This window comes from Neolamprologus multifasciatus, chromosome 9, assembly GCF_963576455.1.
Source record: "Neolamprologus multifasciatus chromosome 9, fNeoMul1.2, whole genome shotgun sequence".
Taxonomy (NCBI): domain Eukaryota; kingdom Metazoa; phylum Chordata; class Actinopteri; order Cichliformes; family Cichlidae; genus Neolamprologus; species Neolamprologus multifasciatus.
In genome coordinates this window covers 18180895-18198322 of record NC_140447.1, presented here as the reverse complement: position 1 = coordinate 18198322, position 17428 = coordinate 18180895, and the positions used below count along the sequence as shown (strand labels likewise).

Here is a 17428-nt window from a genome sequence, read left to right as displayed (position 1 = left end):
GAGCACACCCAGCCTCATTCTTACTGGCTTTATTTCTTTTTCTTTAAAACAGAAAATGATCGCTTCACAACAGGCCTTGTTTTTCAAGCAAACCCTCACATTAAGCTTGCCAACACCTACAAAACGGTATCAAAAGTGCACCATAGTGTTAATACGTCTTCTCAAGGTCTAACATTTTCCTATGATAATATTATCTTCTTGTAATATTTATACAAATACCATTCTGTACACTGTAGAAATACACAGCCTAGTGTGTCCTCTATGTGGGACACCCACCCACTCCCCCCAACAATTGATCTTCCTTTACATCCATGATCCTCTCTCAGTACGTTCCAGGTCACAATGTGGGGGGTGAAGACACCAGGCCAATGTTACATCATATGAATTATTAAATACCCATTCAACCCACACCCAAAGCAAAAACTAAAACGCCACTCATACAACCAACAAACATCTGTACAACCCTCATTCAAAGTCTTTTTCTTTTTTAAAAACAATCTTGACACAGTTTGCATTCAGTATTGTCTTATTGTCCGAGCAGCAGCAGCAGCAGCGGATGACGGGCGGGGGGCTGTGGAAGTGGCAGGAAGGACGGGGTCAGGCTGGTACGTATGGGGAATTTCCACGGCTGAGCTGCACTGCTGAGTGTGTAAAAAGCACAGGTATGGATTACAGCTGTGCAGGCAGGTATGACACCGTGCAGGCTGCTGTGGTGCGTTTAAAGTCTGCCGCCGTCCACGGAGAGGAAACAGAGCATTTCTCTTGGGTTATGCAGTAACACACAAGGATCCAAATTTAGTCTCTGGACTGATAAAAGAGGATGTAGCCCGACTCAGAGTTCTTGGAGATTTCAGAAGTGAGACCGTAGAATTCTTCTATGGCCTGTGCATCGATTTTCTGTGGAACAGAATGGAGAATGATTTTCTTTAGAAATAGAGGCTTACAGTGAACTCTAAATCACACAAACACACAAATAAACTCGCTCACCTCTACAATATCATCATCAAACAGCAACCAGAAGTCGTGACTTTTCACAATGGCAATGTAGTGACCCCTGTTTGGACCACTGAAGAGAAATAAAACAGCACATTAGCTCAGCAAAGTCACTTTTAACCATTAAGCCTGACAGGAGATTTATATTTTGGTGTTAAAACTACACCCTACACCCTTATCTGACGTCCAACTCCCTGGAAATGTAACAAAACCTTGTGATTAGCCTGTTCAGTACTGTTAATTCTTCCTGTGCATTTCCAGCTACTTTTCCACTGCAGTTTTTGAATGAATCAGTAATAATCATCACCTCAATAGGAGGACAGAGACGTCAGCAAACTGATGGAGGGAGATTTGCCAAAACGATTCCAACAAGCACTTACTCAGGTCCACTCAGTTTGAGCCATTTCCCCCATTACAACTGAGTACCACTTTAATATGGGTGGGGCTGTTATAGAAAGGTGGCCCGAAAGCCTAATGACATAATTTGTATGCAACACAAACCCAAGAGAACAATGGAGGACATCGAGGCTATGGCGTACGTCTACCACTTACATATGTTAGTTACATTGTATACTCTGCAAAGATTCACTGCACAAGTCTAAAATCAACAGTGACCATCTAAACGTGGAGGTTTGTAATACTACAACAGATTCAGTAGCATGTGAGAGAAAGGGTAAGAAATGACTTCTACATTACCAATTTATAAGCATTAATGGATTAAAACACTCTGTATATAAAACACTCAATATAAATCAACACTCTTCACTTGAAGTGAGTCATCTGTGTTTGTTTGGTTTTCAGACACTTCTCTACTGCTAAGTGCCAAGACGGGTACAATCAAAGCTTTAACTATTAATTATGAAAATGTTAACACGACTGCAAGCAAGTCTGGTAAGTACAACAATATGCCAGGAAGCGCCTCAAGCCCTTTTTTGTATAAAACTGAAATCGAAAGCAGTTATTAATTCTGTCCAACTCGACTAACCTCAGCTTCACCTGTGCAGCTTTGATGTAACACTTTCTATTCTTATGATGCAATAAGCCTGACAAAATGATAGGAAAGGGTTAGAAAAATATCATAATTTGATGTTTCTTAATGTTGCCGAGTTTAAGCAGGTAAGCTTAACAATGCGAGCTTTGAATCATCATTATGAGACCAGTTATTAAAAGTGCCAGCCTGATTGTTATTGTTTAGGTCTCCTTTGTGCCTCTGAAACAGCTGTGACCTGTCAGAGAGCGGACATTGGAGTACACAGTGTCCTGTGGGTTGTGAGGCCAAGATTTATCACATTGAGGGTTAGAGTTTCCCAGGAATACTCTGGGTATAGGTACATCGCAGCTACCAGAGCTGATGGAGCATTTCAGAAGCGGCTCCCCGTGTTGCATCTTTCAAAAACGGTACGGTGTCCGTTTTTTATGTTAGCTTTGTCACAGAGCAAGTGATGAGGACAAGAAATCAGAGAATCCACACACCCACTGTATTCCTGGTTTTAGTCTGTTAGTTTTTGTGGTAAGGAGGGCACGCTGACTTGCTGGGGGAAGACTCTTGGTGTACCTACGGGGTGTTGTTTCTGGTCTTTGACAAAGTTTCAGTGAGCATAATGCATAAAAGTAAAATCTAGCAACTAATGCGCTGAAACCTGTAAAGTGGGATAGAGCCGGGGGCTTCCATTACAGAGAATGATTGACAGACTATGTGGCTGATGCAGTTGCTTCTACCAACTCAGGTTCCTGGAGAAAGTTTTGCAGTAAAAGCCTGTTAAGATATTTTATAACCCCTAAATATAAGTATGTCCAGACAGGTGGAAAAACAAGTGGCAGATGTGCGGTGAACAGCTGGCAGACCACGACCATATATTTTAGAGTTGCTGTTTATTTTGCCTTTGTGGGAAGAGATAAACTGTACTTGGAAGACAGACGTTTTGGGTTTTTTTGGTACGGTTCATCTCTGTAACATCATGAGCAGTTCACCTGTCAAAGGTAAACACTGAAGTATTTCACTTGCACCCAGTAAGAAGGCAATAAGGAGTAGAAAAGTGAACCCCCAATTAAGAATGACTTGATAGTGTCATTCTTCATTCTCAATAGTGAGCAATATTCATGAAATGGAAAGATTTACTTTCTCTTTACATTTACGGGCTAACCAATTTACAAAAAATTGAGAGAAATTGATGCATGATATAATTGTCGGTTTTATTTCTGTGACTAATCAGTGGCTTTAGCCTTGACCATCAATATCATGCTACGAATTCATCCCTGAAATTTAGCTCGACGGGAGACAGAAAAACTCAAGTGTAATCTATTATTCCTAAAACAGCTGTGGAAAACTGGACTCTGTTTCAGCATCCACTTGCTGAAAAGCAGGGAAACACGTCGAATAAACACAGACAGACTAACTCCCAGTGACACTGGGTCAAAGGCAGCACAGACATAAAGGAGAACACAGCTGAGCATTGATGGAAACTTAAATGAGCTAAACTTTGTCATATCTACTTTATCTACCTCATTTCCACTTCTACAGCCAGATTAGAATCAGCAGTTAACCTACTAACATGCACACCTTTGGACCATGGGAGGAAACCGGAGTAGCTAGAAGAAAGGTAGTAACACATAGCAAGCTAACGCCACAGGCGCCGCAGGAAGGTTCAAACTAAGGTAACTCTGCTAATCACTGCACCACCCATGCACAAGAGTCTACATGTTGCCCTATGAGATTCAGATGTAATGCAACTTTACTCTTGAGCCTACGGGTTCAAATGTATTTTATTATTAAAACAAAGAATTAAGTGTTTATCTCTCTATACCGGTTATGTGTTCACATACACACCTCCCACAATGCACCACCACGGCGACCAAGTCATACAGCCTCTCAGGATTGGTGGCGTCCCCGGAGGTGTTGAAGAGGCGGAGTTCCAGGGGGAAGACGACGCGATAGGACAGCTTGGTGTAGCGTTGCAGCTGCTCCATGTATTTAAAGCGCTTCAGGTGCAGAGCTAGGATCATCGGCAGCTTCTTTACACGCATCCTACATTTAAAAGAACAATGACGAGTGCAACGCTGAATATAAATGTCCAACCACAAACAAAATCATACATTAATAATGAACCTATACACTGACCTCTTGTGTGCCTCCTGCTTGCTTCTACATTCTTCACAGTAGTATTTGTACTCACTGCACAGTGTCTCTGTGTTACTAAAACCTCTGAGAGGAATCAAAAGAGAAAATCGGTCAATTTTAACTCCACATTTAAAAATACAACAAAATGCAGGGTGTGACTCACTTCCAGTTATTAACAGGCCTTTTTGCAGGAGCTATTCTGACATGAAATGGCCAGTAACAAAAATGTTAATAATAATTTCAGTCTGACTTAAATGGGCTTCAACAAAATGTGTTACGAAAAATCTAAAATGGTTGCAGTTACTTGATCTTTTCAATCTAAAGACAGTGAAAATTATCCATTTCAGTTTCCAGGAGCCCAGCCTGTTGTCTCCAGATGGCTTTGTTTTGTCTAACCAACAGTCCAAAACCCAAAGAAACAAAGTGTAAGAAAAAAACAGACAGCAAATGTTATCTTTTAAGAGGCTGGAACCATCAAATAGGCGTCATTTTTCACAATCGTTGCACGGAGCTACTAATCCTGTTCCCTCAATTGCTGATGCAGTAGTGTTGCTTTACCTGAGGCAGTGTGTGATGGAGGTATTCTGTTCTACATCAACAGAGAGGTCCAGAAAATCCTCATCTTTGCTGCTTATCTGAGAAAAAAAAAAGGACTTGTAAAGGTTAGAATAACTGTTTTAAACTAGACGGTCAGGTCTTAGGTTTTAATTCCTTAAGTTAAACAATGTTTGCACAAAAACTAAGCTCTGTGGTGCCACTGCAACTTTAACCTTGCAAGCATATTGAACAAATCTGTTTAAGCAACAGTCTTGTTAAGATGATATGACACCTTATGTGTCAGAATGAAGTGAAGAATCTCACCGTTTCACAGGTGAGGCAGCGCGTCTCATTGGTCAGAGTGCCTTGGAAGATCTCATGGACCCAAGTGGGGGCAGGTGTGGCATTGCTGTTGTTGTTCTGGGAGTCCAAAGTGCCATTGGCCAGGCGGCCGTTTGTCTTCTCCTGCTTCCTCTCTTCTTGAAGCAGATCAGCAATAGTATTCAGCAGGTAGTTTAGGAACTCGTGAGCATCCTGCTGCATGTAGTTGTCAAAGAGCTCTGAGGAATAAAAATCGCAACAAAAGCAGCATTTATAGTGTTTCTCCAAGTTCAGCAGCAACAACAACAACAACAGGATGTCTTGTTGTCAGGGGTGGGCGGTATAAACGGTATATGGTAGAAGCGATATAAATTTGGCCAACAATAGAGATTTTGACTATACCGCAATAGAGCATGTTGATGGTGTCATCATCAAGCTGCGCCTGTTTTGGTCGAAAGCATTGCAGCTACAAACAACATCATCTGCAAATTATGCCGGGCGGCAGTAATAGCAAAGAGAAGAAGCACTTTTGGAATATGGGGAAAGCCAAAACCTGAGCTTCCTCCACTTCCCTACCATTAATTCATTAATGCTGAATTCTCTCGCAGCTGCTCTATCCCCATGTTGGTGCAGTATATTAATGACTAACCTCATATTGTGGATGGATTATCTCAGTTGTTCTCCTAACTAAAGTTTGGCCCGTGTATAGCATCCTGCTATGCGATTGCATTTGTCCCTAACCACCAGAAACTCTCATGTTAACTTTCATCGAGTGGAAAAAAGTTAGCGTTCATCCTCTATCTTCACTGTGCTAATGTTATGCTAACGTAGCTGTGCAGCTAGCGATCACGTAGCACATCATTATATACCAGCTAGTCCAACTTCAGTAACCCTACAAACGTCACTGCTGTTTAGTTTTCTGTCTTCATTTATGTTGGAAGTGATAGCAGAGCTGTAGGTTTGAATTTTTTCAGACATCTCTCAGTCAGAACATGCTATATCATGTTTAGGTGGAAACTAGCGAGCTAACTTTCTGCTAACTTCTAACTCTGTTAAATGTAATAAATTCTGTTTTCATGGATGCCTGGATGTTAAACTTAATTGTTACACGCTGATCATTTTATTAAAGATGAAAGAATTTAGACAGTTTTTAACTCTCAGTGATGCCGCAGTGTTCCTTTGACTTTGGGACCTGAGGTTTTGGACCCAGATTACTCCGCAAGGCTCCTGACTACGGTAGCCGTAATGCTCTGGCAGTCCATCAAGCGTTGCGGCTTCATAGCTTACCAAAGTTATACTAAAACATTTTTTGACAGATTTCTGTGTGCTGTGTGCTACATAAAATCTGTTCGAGGTCAGAAAGCACAACCACAATTCATACATAAGGCACACTGTCAATTTTTGAGAAAATTAAAGGATTTTAAGTGGGCCTTATAGTTTGTAAAATACGTTATACAGAAGAAAAGAATATATTGCGATATATATCGTTACGGCACATGCTTCAAATTATACCGTGATATGGATTTTAGGCCATATCGCCCAGCCCTACTTGCTGTCTCTGCAGGTCAGCAAATTATAGTTTCACCCTCTGCAATGTCTTTTTTTTGTTCCACCAATCTCCCTGTCTGGATCAGTTCCTCTCACCATTCTCTTTGCGCAGTCGTGTGATAAACTTCTTGGGTGGTATGACTCCCACTTTCCTTTTCTGGTTGGCAATGCTGTGAAACAGATCAGCCAGACAGGTAAGCAGGTTCTCCTTCCGTCGAGGCTGACTCCGGTACGCCAAGATCTTCTCCCGAAAAGGCCGGCAGAAGTACAGAGCCTGCAGCACTGAGTTGCAATAGCAAGTGTTTCCAAACTACAAACAAGAGGAAAACCCAATGTGAGCACTTGTCAGGTACAGATGCAACACAGGTAGTGTTACTGCTCACTTACATTGACCAGACCAAAGTAGTGCTCATTGACTGGAAACTGCTCAGATCCAATCTCTTTCTCCAGAGCAGAGGCATTGGCGCCCTGTAAACACAGCAGACAGACAAATATTTTACTGTCCTCAAACAAGACAGATAATTTTCTTCAACACTGCATCCAAATCCCATTGCAAATCCTGTCTTAGCTTCACATTTTCAAGGTCATGTTTGCTGCTATAAATGAAAAAACAGTGGGTGCTTAAAGCTCCAAGACCAGCTTTTTTCATATTAAACCTTTTTTTTTTGCCAGGAGTCATAATTCTTTACCTGTTCTTAGACACAACTCAAGTCAACACGAGAAGCAAAACTGAACAAAACTGCATGTTTCAGAACAGAAAACGTTCAATTGCAAAGGTTTCTGAAGTTTACGATGACTCGGTGGCTGCATATGTATCCCTTTGGTATTATTTAGTACGGGTGAAAGGCTAGGACGCGCCGTGCAGACAGCAACAAACTGTGCAGAGTAGATCTGGACCTGGAATGGGTCCACAACTGCGCAGCTAATGTTAAACAATGTCGTCATTGCCCGCGTTAATATTATCTGGCAGATTCCCACGACAACTTGTCTGTTCTCCTCATTGTTTTCCCGTCACATACCGCAGATTAATCCTCGGAAGTCACCCATTATCCAGCTGTGTTTCAGTTGCTGGCAAGCAGAAACACTGGTTTAGCTTTAGTTACCTTCACGTTAGCTAGTTAGCTGTAAATCACAGGTGCAGCAGGTGCACTGTCACCGGGGAAGCTGTGAGAAATGTTAACCAAATAAGTCGTCAAGTTATGAGTAATAAAGGAGCCAGCATTCCCGTGTGCCCGTCAACTGTCGTTAACAAAAAGCGGGGAGCGGAGAAGGCGGTGGGTGGCTGCTTGCTTGGCTGGGCTATAGACGAAAAACTGCTTGGCTAGCACTGGCAGCAAAATTTACTGCTTTCATTTCTAATTCCACGGCTTAAAACGCCAATAGCAGCACAGCCGCGGTTTCCGTACCACCCTATAGTCTGACTAATAACAGTATGAGACTGCCGCGCACTTACCATGGTACAAAAAGAGGCAAATTTGGAGACTGTCATTAGGATTTCCATTCGGCTAGCGCCATCTTCCACCACACCGCAGCGCGCTGACAAGACTGGGCTGGCTCCCCTCGTGAGGGTAGATTCTGCTGAGCTCGCGACGGAAGGTCCAATAGCTCAAGAACGCGAGAGCGTTCTCTGTCGGGTGCTTCCGTTTTAGCTTTAATCACGGAAGTGAGTAGCTTCAATACAGCGTATATAAAAAAGCTTGTAGCTATTGTATTCACACATTATGACATTTCTTCGATGCCTACTCAGATGCAGTTATCTGGCGAATAAAAATCAAGCAATATCACGTGACGGGTTGTTGAGGCCCATGTCACTGAAGAAATTAAAGGTTGACTGAAGTCAAGTGTTGCGCATGCTTACATTGCATCCAGAGCCATTGAGTAAGTCCTCATTGCGTTGCACACAACTGTTCTTCTATCTTCATTTTTTCTTTTTTCAAATAATTTATTTTAAGACTGCCATTCTAGGACAAAATTTAATCAAATTTAATTAAGTAAATACCTAGCGTTAAAATTACCCAAACAAATAATAAATTTGCGAGAAAACACATATGACAGACGTGTCAAACATATAATTCTGGGACCAGAACAGGACAGCAAAGGGGTTCAGTGTTGCACACTGATGGCTTTTCAAAATGTGAAAATTAGAGGAAGGAGGGAATCAACTAAATTCAATCAGTTCAATAGATAGATAGATGTGTAGTTAAACATCCCTACAGTGAAAGAACGTGAAAAAGATGATATTATCTATATAAAGTTAGTTTCACTGATCCACCCTGCTAATGAACACAATACAGATCTATTTTTGCATTTGTTATTTTAACCTTTTAGGCATTTCAGGTTATGGATTTAAAAAATTGGATAAAATAATTAAAAAAAATTATGACATATTGTTCAGTACTAGGAAAATTAGGATTTTTGTATTTTAATATTAGAAAATATACCACAGTCCTAAAATATGCCCCAAAACCCATTTTGTAGTGTTTCCACCAATGTTACTATAGCTAACTAAAGTTAAACCTTCGTTTGGAAAATATTTTATTTAGGTGAAATAAAATTAAAAACTAGACTTATAGAATAAACACGGAAACAATATCGTGCGTTTTAAAAACTATCTAGGCTTATAGTAAAATATAATCAAGAAATATCATATTTGTCCACAGAGCCAACCTGAGGATGTCTACTTGAGCGTCTGGAAAGTGTTTTTATTGTTGTATTATATTATTGTATTATTCAGCACTTCATAAATGTGAAAGTCTGACAATTGTAATCAACCAAGACTTCTTCATTCGTCTTCAACCTAGGCGTTACCGCTTGCTCTCTCTCGGTCGTTTTTTCGTTCAGGCAATCTCACTGGCTTCCTGAATCAGCTTCACAAGGCGGAGTTTCGGGGCCATTGCTCTCTCTTTCCGCCGTACCCGCCATCTTGTAGAGACCGGGGGTAAGATGTTCTCTCTTTGAAAGTCGATTTTCATCTATATTAGCCCTTCTTACATGCACAGTTTCACTTATATATCCACCACAGTTGTTCCCTCATGCGCCACGGTGTTGTTAATGGTTGAAAAGGCGTCACTGGGAGTAGTTTTCTCCGTTTACAGCCCTCCGGTTCTGTAGCGTGGCTCTCCATGTGGGCCTGCCAAGCAGAGGAGCGTTTAATAGAAGCAGTTTTTTGCTCCCTCCGAAACCCTTTTATTCCTAACGAAAGACACGAAACACCGATATTTTACATTTTCATTAAAGCGGTTTTCATGACGTGGCTCTAAAATGTTAGATACCGCTCAGTATAGCGGACTGAATTTTCCCTGCTAGGCTGTGCATTGCTATGTTTCGTGATGCGCTGGCTATATATAGTAGTTTTGTAGGCTAATGCATCTGTTGTTGAAAAGTGAGGGATATTTGGGGTCGTATATTTTATTTATCGGCTGTTTGTGTAGAAAGAGCTCATTCAGCAGGTTTGTAGTCATGTGACGAATATGAACTTCCACGTGTTTATGTTACAATGTTGAAAACAATATGTTTTCTCTAAGTGACAGTCGGTCTAATTTCCCATCATCTGGCGCAGTTAAATGTAAATAAGCTCCTTTATTGACTTATATTATTACACACCTGTTAAAATTACGTGTTTACATTAGTAGGCAATGGTCACACTTACGTGTGTCTAATCTAAGTGTTTTCTTTCAGTAATCAGGCATCATGACGAACACCAGAGGCAAGAGGAGGGGGACCAGGTACATGTTCAGCAGGCCATTCCGCAAGCATGGTGAGTCCAAGTTTGAAGTGCAGGTAAACTGCTCACAAGTGTGTGTATAAAGTCTGTAACGTGTCTTTCCTTCTCTCTTTCACAGGCCCAATCCCTCTGTCCACTTACATGCGTATCTACAAGAAGGGAGACATTGTTGACATCAAGGTAAGCAAGATCAAAGCACTACCTGACTGAGACACCCCAGTGATTATGAAGTAAATGTGCTGAGTTCTTTAGAAAGTGCTTTGGGAAATGTGCATGTCTTAAAATGTGTTTTAATGACCAAGTGTGCCTAATTCAAATCAGACCTAATTTAAATAAAAGGATCACATGTTGAGCAGCTACTCCGCATGGGAAAGAATTTGACAAGTGGTTTGTAGAAATGCATTGCCTAATCTGGTGATTAACAGGATTAAAAATTGATAAAACTATTATGATTTTGTTTCAGGGCACAGGAACCGTTCAGAAAGGTATGCCTCATAAATGCTACCACGGCAAGACAGGACGCATCTACAATGTAACCCAACATGCTGTCGGCATCATTGTCAACAAGCAGGTCAAGTAAGTAAGATCCTTTATTTTTGGATGTTTAGATTTGTGCACTTTGAGCTAGCACACACCAGATGACTTAGAATGTCTACAAATAAAAGAATCTAATAACTAATCAGAGAAACTGTTCATCAACTCGGCATGGCCGGGTTAAGTCTTGATTCCAACAATGTGATCATTATTGCATTAAATGTCTGCTCTCACTGGTGTGTGTTGGCTCATGCACTTTACCTAGTGAGAGGAAAGATGACCCCATCTTCACTTTGCTACCATGAACCGTTCTGTCCATGGTGGCCATTCATGTGGGGGAAAGCATTTCATCCTTAAGAATCCCAGCATACCTTCCTCTGTGTTGACCTGGGATTTTATGCAGGAGACATTTGGACATTGAAAGACCATTTTCACAACACAATTAAAGGAAACGTTACCATTGCCCAGTTTCTTTTTTATAAACTGTTAATTGAAATTGTTCACACTCACAGAGGCAAGATCCTGGCCAAGAGAATTAATGTGCGTATTGAGCACGTGAAGCACTCAAAGAGCAGGGACAGCTTCCTGCAGCGCGTTAAGGAAAATGAGCGCAAGAAGCTGGAGGCCAAGCAGAAGGGCACCTGGGTGGAACTGAAGCGCCAGGTATGAGCCAAGTTTATTGTAACACGTGAATAGAGAATTGTTAAAGCCTGAAATATTCGAAAAGTAAAAAGATCACGCAGATGTGTAATTTGAATATAATTAGATTTATTAAAGGAGTATTTTTGTGCTTCATTGTATTCATTTTCCTCTGTCTCCTCAGCCTGCTCCTCCTCGTGAGGCTCACTTTGTCACCACTAAGAGAAATGAGCCACAGCTGCTGGAGCCCATCCCATACGAGTTCATGGCATAAAGTGCTTGATTAAAATAAAAAATATTTGTACACACACTCCTTGCAGTTGTGTCATCTGTTCACACATTTGATCATGTATTTCTGTGTCATGATGAGCCATCACTCAGTGATGATTCTCCTCCTTTGATTGCTCTAAATGAAATAAAGAGAATTTCATTTCACCGGCGAACTGAGAGTGACTGGCACACATGTCACAAGCATTTCACATCTGCACAGCTGTAGCTGACAGGTTTCTACTAGTTTACATTTTCCCTGTGAGTACACAGGAGGGTAAGGACAATATGGGCGTTTACACCTAAATGCAATAGTGAGAATAATAAATATCTTAAACTTGCTTTCTTCAGAAAGCTGTATGTCTGGATTTGTACACAATCTCAGATCTGTGAAAACCAGACAAACTTCCCCTGTTCTGGATCACGTGTATCCATATCTTCTCAGTAATGCCAAACAAAAGTAATAAATTACAGTTTGTATAAAAAGGGGTGCAGGGTAGCACTGTGTCACAGCAAGAAGGTCCTATGAGCAGGGTTTGACTCCATCTGTCCGGGGATTTTCTGTGTGGTGTTTTCACATTCTCCCCATGTTTGGTGGGTTCTCTCCCGGTACTCTGGTTTCCTCCCACAGTCCAAAGAAATGCACTTAGTGGGGTTAGGTTAATTGGTAATTCTAAATTGTCCATATGTGGGTGTAAATGATTGGCTCTGTAACAGGGCGGCAACCTGTAAAGGGTTGCCACCCCACTTCTTGCTCTACGGGTAGCTGTTTTCCTGATAAGTGGAAGGGCATTGATAAAAGGGGGGATGACTTTAAATGAGAAAAAGTGATGGTACTGATTATACAACAGAGAAAAGCTCAGTTTTCTGGAGGTTTTTAAGAGCTAAATTTATTATTTTGATAACGATTGCTCAATTACACAGTGTCTGGCAACACCAACACTACGTGTTACCTTAAAAAAAAGCAACTTTTGGTTTGAAAAGGTGAACTCGGAATACTGAGCATTTCTGTATATAAAATTAGCAAATAAATAAATAATGACATTTTCAGCTATCAGTTAATCTATAAAAGCAATCCTAGTGTTGTTTTTAAAATTATATTTACCACTTATTATCTAATTAATTATGATATATATATATTATTATGTTATTTGTCATTCGCTGGTTTGTCACTACAGACCCATTCACTCCTGCAAAGTGTGAAAGCAAGCCTCGGTTTCAGAGTCTAAATTGTTGTCACGTGTTTATTAAATGAGACAAAACAGCTTTGAGTCTTGCAGTTTAATTTAGTGATACAAACAGAATGCATGTATCACTCATTAAATATCATCAAAGTGGAGAAAATAAAGCCAGAGAGTTCCCTGGAAGAATTAAAAAAATAAAAATGGTGATTAGATGTGTGCAAGTTAGATCGGGCATATAGGTAAATGAAAATGCATATCAGGTCTCAGTCAGGTAGCTGGGTTTCTACTGTTTAGACAGTAGGTGGCAGTGTGCACCAGGGTGTGTGCTGAGCTCAGCCTGAAGGCATCAAGTGTGTGGCTGGACAGATGAACTAACGTGTGCTGATGTATCATATTTGGTGAATGTGAATTTTAAGTTTTCATTAACTTATAATTTAGACTTTAGTAATTTTTTTGTCTTATTACTTATTTAATAGATAAAATCTGTGGTTTAGAAGCCTTTGAATAGCAGTTTAAATTCTTAGCATCTATTAACAAGATAATACTCTAACAATAGTTACTGTATTTGTTCCTGTGGGAAGCCAATGAAGTCTTTTTACCCAAGTAAAATTGAAATAAAGCAGGATATAACATTTTCAATACTATATTAGATAATACTAGATTCTAAAACACTTGGATGAATCTACAGGGAGTTCCTAATTATGATGTTATCTGTTGAATTCATCTCAAATCTAAAATATTGACCTGTGAGGGAGATTTTCTTTTTGTATTATTAGATTAATTACTAACAAGCCAAATCAATAAATTTAAACTTCACTTAAAAGATTCAGAATACCATATATTTATGTTTTGCAATATCCGGGCTGGACTTTGGGCCATTACAACATCTTGATTCTTAATTTTCAGCCATTTTATTGTAGATTTGATGAATTACATGAATCGGTTTCGACCCAGCTTTAGCTGCTGGACCGATGGCCTTGATGTGGAACAATAATTCAGAGTCAGGGTAAAACACTGGATTAGGTCCTGTGGGTGGAAGCCCAAAGCATCACCCCTCCACCACCATGCTTGACAGTCGGTATGAGGTGTTTGTGCTGATAAGCTACCAGCATTATGTTATCAGCATTATGGCCAAACATCTCCAATTCGGTCTCATCTGCTCAAAGGACATTGTTCCAGAAGTCTTGTGGCTCCTTCAGAAGCAACTTTGTTGGAAAAGTGCAAGTAGTTTGTGACAGGACTGCATAAAGTCATATGAAAACTTTTTTTTTCTCCACACTGTATGTTTAGTTATGTGGTTCATAAAAATAAGGATATGTTAAACAATCATAAAGTTTCACTGTTTGGCAGCTGATAGACAACCCCCCCCCCCCCCCCCCCACCTGCATACAAGAATGTGTACACAGGATCATGCCTGTGTAAGTGTTTGTGTGTCTGTGTGTGGACCGCTTGATGTGGGCTGTTTAATCAGTGGAGGCTGAATGGCTGGCTGGTTACGTGACAAATAGGTTATCTCATCCCACCTCAGTGCTCTACCTAATATTTACACAAATTAGGACCAGTTTACAGAGATATCGCCCGCAAGGAGGAATGAGTTCAAGGGACTTTAAAAAAAAATTACTTCTGTAGTTTTATTATCCGAGTTTGTATTTTTTTAAAAAGAGAGAAAATATTCGTAGAAGAATTTGTAAATAAAGTGTATACTTCTAAAAGGCTAATTTCTGCCTATCCATAACCCTGCAGACCTGAGGTCATGATATTCATGCATGGACGTTATCAGGCCATTGTAATACGTGTCCAACAACCTGAAAAACAAAATGTAATCAGTCAATAAGCAGGCCGGCAGCCAAAGCCTTTGGTATTGATTGGAAAGGTCTGGAATTGACTTGGAGTGTCTAGATAAGAGAAATGGCATCTATGCAGATATTGGCTGAACATTTGAATTAAAAATTAAATATTGGTTCTCTGACAAAGGCCACCCCAGGTTTTTATGAATCAGATTCGTGCTTTTGGGTGTTTTTTTTATTCTCAGCCAAGGAGACGATGCAAAAGCTGACAGAGCAAATTCAATAAGACTTTGTGGTCACTAACCAAAGAGGGATGTCTGTGATTTTTCGGCTGTCAGCTTCTATTTCATTCTGTGATTTTCACCTCACATACAGAGCCTGTGTGTGTGCTTGTTCTCACAGACACACACGGAGCGTCATGTTAGGGGTGGGTTTTTATAATCGATTTATCGATTAAAATCGATTCTGGCTTGGATTACGTAAAATCGATTCATTAAAATCCTGAATCGATTTTTTTAATATAAATTTATTTTGCCCGAAATGCCAGAATCTCTGGTGAAATCTCACAAAATTTCAACAACCACCAAACAGCTAAAACAGTAAATGAGAGCAGGAACATGGATTCTGCACAAAGACTTAAACACACAGCGCAGCCCGCGGATCAGAATCAGTTAGATGTCGAATTTCTCACAGTCGGGGCTGAAAGCCGACAGCCCGCTGATTCTGATCTGTCGGCGGGTCCGCGCTTTGTGTTCACGCCCTTTATGCGCTGATTGTAAAGCTGTTAGTTTGATGTCTCTCCAAACAATATTGACCGAACCAGCAGCAAAAGAAGATCCAAACTACGCTTCACATAAACATCGTCATGTATTCACTCTTACTTTTACTGTTTTGCTTCTACCATGAGGCACAGCTCTCTCTTTCTCTCTCTCTCTCTCTGTCTGTATGGTTTTCTGCATTATTCGCTTGCTTGTTACGCACAAGTCTACCTTTGTTTACAGCGCTATCGGCCGACTTTTTTTTTCTTTCCGTTTTATATACTTCCGAAAAGAAAACCTAATTTCTGCCGTTCAATGCTGAACAAATTTAAACTTTTTAAAATTATGCAAAATGCAAAACGCTAAGCCGTGTCTCTAATAAAACCGCTGTAACTTCAGAGGTAATGTTCATATGTTGATTAATGGTTTTCTTTCGTTTTTGATGGACTGCAGAATATTTTTATAAAATCCCAGAACAGGAAAATCGCCTTCATGTGTTTCTGTGTTTTATCTTCAGCTACTTTGACACAAAGGCATCTGCTGTGATGCTCACACCTTTGATAAAGTCTTGCGTGTGTCAGCTTCCTTTTTATAGATACAAAAATATGTAAATGTACTAATCTGAATTATAATATTTCTGACTGTCAAAATTTCCCATATTCAAATCGAAGTGAATCGAATCGAATCGAATTAAATCGAATCGTGGATCGAATCGATTCTGGACCTTGTGAATCGGAATTGAATCGATTCTAGAAATCAGTGACGATACCCAGCCCTACGTCATGTGTGGCCCTGACTCATAGAAGTTACTGATTGAGGAAACAGAGTGTAAATAGGAGAGAGAAAGCAAGCGAGAGGGAGGAGGGCAGAAAGACGAGGCCTGTGGATAAAAGCCGCGGAGCACTATGAACTCCTTAATCACACATTTGACACACACAGATTGAGTCTGTCAGCTCAGCCAGCAGCTCGGAGCAGCTGTATCGACCCAGGACGTTACATATTAACCACACACACACATGCACACACACAAACAGCAGATAGTTGGTCATGGACACAGACAAGAGTTTTATGCGGAGAACTTACATGGCAAGATATGCAGATATGACATTTCACAAGTATCTGCTTTCCCACTTTACCTGAATAACACAGAGTTAGTATTATCTTTGAGATTTATTTGGTTAATCTGCCCAGGGTTTGAAATCTCTCAAAAAAAGTAAAAATGTCCCAATAAGCTCTATTCCCATTGTGATTTATTCTCGGAAAAGTGGTAGCTGTAACTGAAGGGAAGTACTGGAAAAAAAAATCAAAAGAGAAACAATTGTAATAAACAAAACACACCGTTACTGCTTCAATGGGAATTGAGAGGATAAGTAGCACTTAATAAGTGTGACTGGCTCTAGAAAAACAGATGAAGTTTTACTAGTTTGTTGGTGTGGAGCATTCAGGTTCGTGTCAATACAATGCCAAGAAAAAAAAAACATCACGTCAGCACGAACACTTCATACCAGCTGTGAGCACAGTGGTGGAGGGGTCATGATTTGAACTTGATTTGGACTCACATCTGTTTAATAGTTAAAGAATAAAAATAAAAAACTTAAAGCACAATGATCCCAAGCAAAACAGCAAATCTAAAACAGAGTGGCTGAAAAAGAAAAGAATCAAGATGTTTCAATGACACAGTCAAAGTCCAGACATCAACCTGATTGAAATGCTGTGGTGGGACCTGAAAAAAAGACAACATTCCACAATGGTGACGTGAGAGACAGGATAAAGTAATACAGAAGAAAAGCCTTGAAGTTGTTGCTGCTAACTGTGATTCTACAAGCTCCTGAGTCATGGGGCACACTTAGTTATTTGTAGCATTGCAGAGTCTTTTATTTTTTAAAGGGCACCTTTCTGTGTGTTGTTGGCTTTTATTTGGATTTGCCCTGATGATTCAGAGTATTTCTTAACAGATTCAGCGATGGGTAGATCCTCCTTGCATGTGCTCTATGCTGCTTCTCAAAAAAGAAATAAAT

At 40.3% G+C, this 17428-nt stretch overlaps 2 protein-coding genes across 2 annotated transcripts; one reads left to right on the top strand and one right to left on the bottom strand.

The window, feature by feature from the left end:
• Positions 1-14: 14 nt before the first annotated feature.
• usp12a (ubiquitin specific peptidase 12a) lies at positions 15-8327 on the bottom strand. The gene is made up of 9 exons (XM_085173326.1): positions 7971-8327; positions 6905-6985; positions 6614-6827; positions 4973-5208; positions 4670-4746; positions 4112-4195; positions 3821-4018; positions 988-1066; positions 15-897 (listed from the first exon to the last, which is right to left on the bottom strand). The coding sequence occupies exons 1-9, from the start codon at positions 8016-8018 to the stop codon at positions 796-798; spliced, it is 1119 nt and encodes a 372-aa protein (XP_085029452.1). The 5' UTR covers positions 8019-8327; the 3' UTR covers positions 15-795.
• Positions 8328-9333: 1006 nt separating this feature from the next.
• Positions 9334-11724, top strand: rpl21 (ribosomal protein L21). The gene is made up of 6 exons (XM_085173335.1): positions 9334-9455; positions 10196-10274; positions 10360-10421; positions 10705-10817; positions 11288-11438; positions 11599-11724. The coding sequence occupies exons 2-6, from the start codon at positions 10208-10210 to the stop codon at positions 11686-11688; spliced, it is 483 nt and encodes a 160-aa protein (XP_085029461.1). The 5' UTR covers positions 9334-9455; positions 10196-10207; the 3' UTR covers positions 11689-11724.
• Positions 11725-17428: the final 5704 nt, after the last annotated feature.

Bases quoted from the DNA above. Each gene is read 5' to 3' on its own strand.
- usp12a (XM_085173326.1), bottom strand. From the start codon at position 8,018: ATGGAAATCCTAATGACAGTCTCCAAATTTGCCTCTTTTTGTACCATG. The intron at 6,986-7,970 runs GTAAGTGCGCGG...CTGTGTTTACAG, and splicing joins TTGCCTCTTTTTGTACCATG to GGCGCCAATGCCTCTGCTCT. The intron at 1,067-3,820 runs GTGTGTATGTGA...ATTTCTCTTCAG, and splicing joins GTGGTGGTGCATTGTGGGAG to TGGTCCAAACAGGGGTCACT.
- rpl21 (XM_085173335.1), top strand. From the start codon at position 10,208: ATGACGAACACCAGAGGCAAGAGGAGGGGGACCAGGTACATGTTCAGC. The intron at 10,275-10,359 runs GTGAGTCCAAGT...TCTCTTTCACAG, and splicing joins CAGGCCATTCCGCAAGCATG to GCCCAATCCCTCTGTCCACT. The intron at 10,818-11,287 runs GTAAGTAAGATC...TCACACTCACAG, and splicing joins ATTGTCAACAAGCAGGTCAA to AGGCAAGATCCTGGCCAAGA.